A 5,000-nucleotide genomic window follows, 5' to 3' on the forward strand; every position below is an offset into this window, starting at 1 on the left:
AATGATGGAGAGTTGTAAACCAAATGGACCCTTATAGATCTTTAACTCTTGAGAGCGTAAAGTGACGCTCTCAAGAGCTAAATTATTGTTAAACATCTGCATTATAAGTTAATTTACCAGAAGTCTATATAGGCTATACACAATTAGAGAATGTAGAAGAATTGTTATTTTGATCAACGTTTGCCTGTTATCTCTCCTAATGGTACCAACATCAATACAGCATGGAATTGTGGACAAAATCTGATCCAATGACAACAACAATATTCTTTAGTTTTGGGTCTGCGTGTGTGTGTGTGTGTGTGTGTGTGTGTGTGTGTGTGTGTGTGTGCGCGTGTGTGTGTGCGCGTGTGTGTGTGTGCGTGTGTGTGTGTGAACACAATGGTGTGCTGATTAGACAACAGAGCAGAGAGATAAGAGGCTTTATGAGCTTGTAAGATTGATCTGATAAGATTGTTTATTGGAGGCTGTAGACTCGTTGTGAACTTGAAAGATCTACCATGTTTTAGAGTCATGAGCCTGTCTGTCTGTCTGTCTGTCTGTCTGAATGCCTGCCTGTCTGTCTCAGTCTGTCTGTCTGTCTGTCTGTCTGTTTGCCTGTCTGTCTGCATCAAACGTTTTATAGATTGTCCCTCAGTTTTTACACTGCATGCAATGTGTACAATGCACAGCTCTCTCTCTCTCTCTCTCTGTGTGTGTGTGTGTGTGTGTGTGTGTGTGTGTGTGTGTGAGACTCCACCCAGTGTAAACCTATAGTTTTTAATGACTAACTAAAACCAACAGAGAAAAAACTCATCCACATTCTTTCACTACCACTGATGTGTGCGCGTGTGCGTGCGTTACAGTGTGTGTGTGTGTGTGTGGGGGGGGGGGGGGTGTGAAAAGGGAGTCAATTTTCAAATGCTCTCTGCCGGTTCGTACTATAGTGTCACGCTGCCCTCTTGTGGAGTGTTGAAGTCATTACACATATTACAATACTGCTAAAGCAGCTAACCTCTCTCAAACTGTCTGCTAAAGCAGCTAACTCCACCACCTATCTCTCTCAAACTATCTGCTATAAAGCAACTAACTCCACCCCCTCTCAAAGTGTCTGCTATAAAGCAGCTAACTCCACCACCTCTCAAAGTGTCTGCTATAAAGCAGCTAACTCCACCCCCTCTCAAACTGTCTGCTATAAAGCAGCTAACTCCACCACCTCTCTCTCTCTCATGCAAATATCTGACAATGGTATATAAAAGTCACCAATACTAACTTTGATGAGAAAGTTATTCCTGATTATAATTTTTTTTCCCCTGAATTTTGGAGTTAGGTGGTTTCTTCCTAGACAGCCAAATAAATAACGAGTCGTCGCTGAGATCCAACGTGTGTTTTTATTGTTTTATTTCATGTGGTTCAAAGCATTTTGAATTAATGCAATATTTACTTGTTATAATCGATCAATAATCAATAATCACGGAACATACATTCCGTATACAGTATGCACAGTACTGTACAGTATGGCAGTGGTTACCACACTTTTCATGTCAAGGACCCCCCAAATTGACACTAATTAGCCCCGCGGACCCCCATTTAATGCCATTTCTATCTCTGGGACCGCCAATTTATATATTGTAAAATCAATGTTAATTTAACTCTGATCTAAATTCCATTGACAATGACGGGAGAATTTACGTCAAATGTCCGCCAAATATGACGTAAATGTGTGGCAACAGGCATTCTGATTGGCCAGTATGAGATGATGTATACGAGCGCCCCTCACTTTACACGGGTGTGATTTTTTTTTTTTTACATAGAAGTGATTTTCACTTATTTTATTTCATTTTGTCATTTTAGATAAATAATTTAAAAAAAGCATTATATATATATTATATAATATGTAGCACTTTGATTGGGCTAGAGAAGTAAAGATTTAACTCAAATCTGGGGGTCCCTGGAACAACTAGATAGGGGTCCCTGGAACAACATATTAGATGGGGGTCCCTAGAACAACATATTAGAGGGGGGTCCCTAGAACAACATATTAGATGGGGGTCCCTGGAACAACATATTAGATGGGGGTCCCTGGAACAACATATTAGATGGGGGTCCCTAGAACAACATATTAGATGGGGGTCCCTAGAACAACATATTAGATGGGGGTCCCTGGAACAACATATTAGATGGGGGTCCCTAGAACAACATATTAGATGGGGGTCCCTGGAACAACATATTAGATGGGGGTCCCTAGAACAACATATTAGATGGGGGTCCCTAGAACAACATATTAGATGGGGGTCCCTAGAACAACATATTAGATGGGGGTCCCTGGAACAACATATTAGATGGGGGTCCCTGGAACAACATATTTAATGGGGGTTCCTTGAACAACATATTAGATGGGGGTCCCTGGAACAATGAATGTGTGTGTGTGAATGGGTGAATGTAATGCACAATCTATGTAAAGGGTGCTATATAAATGCACCATTTACCATTTAGAACATCATATTAGATGGGGTCCCTGGAACAACAGATATTTAGATGGGGGTCCCTGGAACAACATATTAAATGGGGGTCCCTAGAACAATATATTAGATGGGGGTCCCTGGAACAACATATTAGATGGGGGTCCCTGGAACAACATATTAGATGGGGGTCCTTAGAACAACATATCTATCAGATGGGGGTCCCTGGAACAACATATTAGATGGGGGTCCCTAGAACAAAATATTAGATGGGGGTCCCTGGAACAACATATTAGATGGGGGTCCCTGGAACAACATATCTATCAGATGGGGGTCCCTGGAACAACATATCTATCAGATGGGGGTCCCTGGAACAACATATCTATTAGATGGGGGTCCCTAGAACAACATATTAGATGGGGGTCCCTAGAACAACATATCTATCAGATGGGGTCCGCGACCGAATAGGCCAGTGACATCATCATCTGTCTAGATACCAACAGAGGACATAGTAAAGAATCAGTGGTTCTCAAAGTGTGTAAATTGTAAAAAATTACAAATCTGCTATTTAAAAAAAAAAAAAGAAAAAGAAAAAAGGTTGGCGTAATTTCTCTTCACATGACATAGTTGGTCTCTGTCTATTTGTCCAAATGTATTTGTATTTAGTTCATAAAGTTAACTTTATTTAAAGGCATTTGAAATTAAATACAAATGTTACCTTTAAAAAAACAATAATAATAAAAAATAAACGAATCAGGATTTCAATTTGAATAATAGCAAAAAAATACGCGATCTACAAGCTCAAAAATAGTTTAGAGCTTGTAGATCGGCTATTTTAGCGACGACAGCAATATGCAACGTGGAGTGTGGATGTATAGGGCTAGTGGCCGACGCCCATCGTTACAGCTGCCCACCCATTGGTTTAGGAGGACATGGGGGCGTGCCATGTGGGCGTGTCATGTGACATGTGGGCGTGTCAGGTACCATGTGGGCGTGTCTCTTCACATGACATAGTTGGTCTCGGCCGGACGTCCCTCTTCCCCCGCTGTGTCCTTACTGACCCCTGGTGACCTCTGGCCAGGGGTCATGACCCCTGATGACCTCTGGCCAGGAGTCATGACCCCTGATGACCTCTGGCCAGGGGTCATGACCCCTGATGACCTCTGGCCAGGGGTGACGACCCCTGTCTCTGTGTCCTTACTGGGAGACGCCTTGAACTGTCTGTGTCCACCGGACACGCCCCCTCTGTGTCCTAGAGAGAGAGAGACAGAGAGAGAGAGAGAGAGAGAGAGAGAGAGACAGAGAGAGAGACAGTGAGACAGACAGACAGAAACAAATTATAATCAACAATATAGTAATTTATCAATTATTACTCTTTATCCAGAGAGATGTACAATACAAGAGTCTGGGACGTGTGGAGTGCTGTCCAGGGTGTTTTAGAGAAGGGAGAAGAGTCTGGGACGTGTGGAGCATTGTCCTGGGTGTTTTAGAGAAGGGAGAAGAGTCTGGGACGTGTGGAGCGTTGTCCAGGGTGTTTTAGAGAAGGGAGAAGAGTCTGGGACGTGTGGAGCGCTGTCCAGGGTGTTTTAGAGAAGGGAGAAGAGTCTGGGACGTGTGGAGCGCTGTCCAGGGTGTTTTAGAGAAGGGAGAAGAGTCTAGGACGTGTGGAGCATTGTGCATGTGTGTGTGTGTGTGTGCGTGCATGTGCGTGTGTGTGCGTGAGTGTGTGTGCGTCTCACTCTTGTTACAGGTCCGTCCGTGCCAGCCGTCTCTACATTGGCACTTGTTGGGCTCAACGCACGACCCATGTGACCCACAGCCTGGCTCACACACAGCTGGGAATACACACACACGCACACACGCACACACACACACACACACACACACACACACACACACACACACACACACACACACACACAAATGGGTCTATTTAAATGTAATTCACAACATTTATATAGGTGCATTTATACTTAATGAATGATTTTATGTTCGTGTCTGACTCAGCTTTGGAGTAAACATCACACTCCTGTGAAGCGAGGGGCGCTCTTATCATCATACATCACATTCCGTGCTCAGCCAATCAAATCATCACAAATGTGATTCCGGCCAATCACCTGTGGCGACTTCACTTTTTGTCTTCAATATGTAATTTGCTCAGCCAATCAAATCATAATGTTAGTATAGAGGTCACTGACCTTTAGTACAGAGGTGATAGGTCACTGACCTTTAGTACAGAGGTCATAGGTCACTGTCCTTTAGTACAGAGGTCACTGAACTTTAGTACAGAGTTCATAGGTCACTGACCTTTAGTACAGAGGTCATAGGTCACTGTCCTTTAGTACAGAGTTCATAGGTCACTGACCTTTAGTACAGAGTTCATAGGTCACTGACCTTTAGTACAGAGGTCACCGTAGAATCCTTTGCTGCATTTACACTTGTTCCTGCCGGTGCATTTCCCTCCGTTTCTGCACGGCTGCATCCGGCATTTACCTGCAACCAATCACAACGCGGCATTTACCTGCAACCAATCACAACGCGGCATTTACCTGCAACCAATCA

The 5,000-nt window shown here is 43.5% G+C and overlaps 1 protein-coding gene across 2 annotated transcripts in view; it reads right to left on the reverse strand.

The window, feature by feature from the left end:
• Positions 1-1,348: 1,348 nt before the first annotated feature.
• Positions 1,349-5,000, reverse strand: part of wif1 (wnt inhibitory factor 1) — a 13,806-nt gene continuing 10,154 nt past the window's right edge. The window contains exons 8-10 of one of the 2 annotated variants that reach the window (XM_080756914.1): positions 4,833-4,931; positions 4,178-4,273; positions 1,349-3,690 (exon numbers count right to left, since the gene is read on the reverse strand). In XM_080756914.1, coding sequence (XP_080613040.1) covers positions 3,440-3,690; positions 4,178-4,273; positions 4,833-4,931 — 446 coding nt within the window. In that variant the 3' untranslated portion in view covers positions 1,349-3,439. The remainder of the gene's footprint in view (positions 3,691-4,177; positions 4,274-4,832; positions 4,932-5,000) is intronic. The other variant, XM_080756915.1, reaches the window with a different exon arrangement.

The sequence above is a fragment of the Protomyctophum bolini genome (genome assembly GCF_963924005.1).
Source record: "Protomyctophum bolini genome assembly, chromosome: 23".
NCBI lineage: Eukaryota > Metazoa > Chordata > Actinopteri > Myctophiformes > Myctophidae > Protomyctophum > Protomyctophum bolini.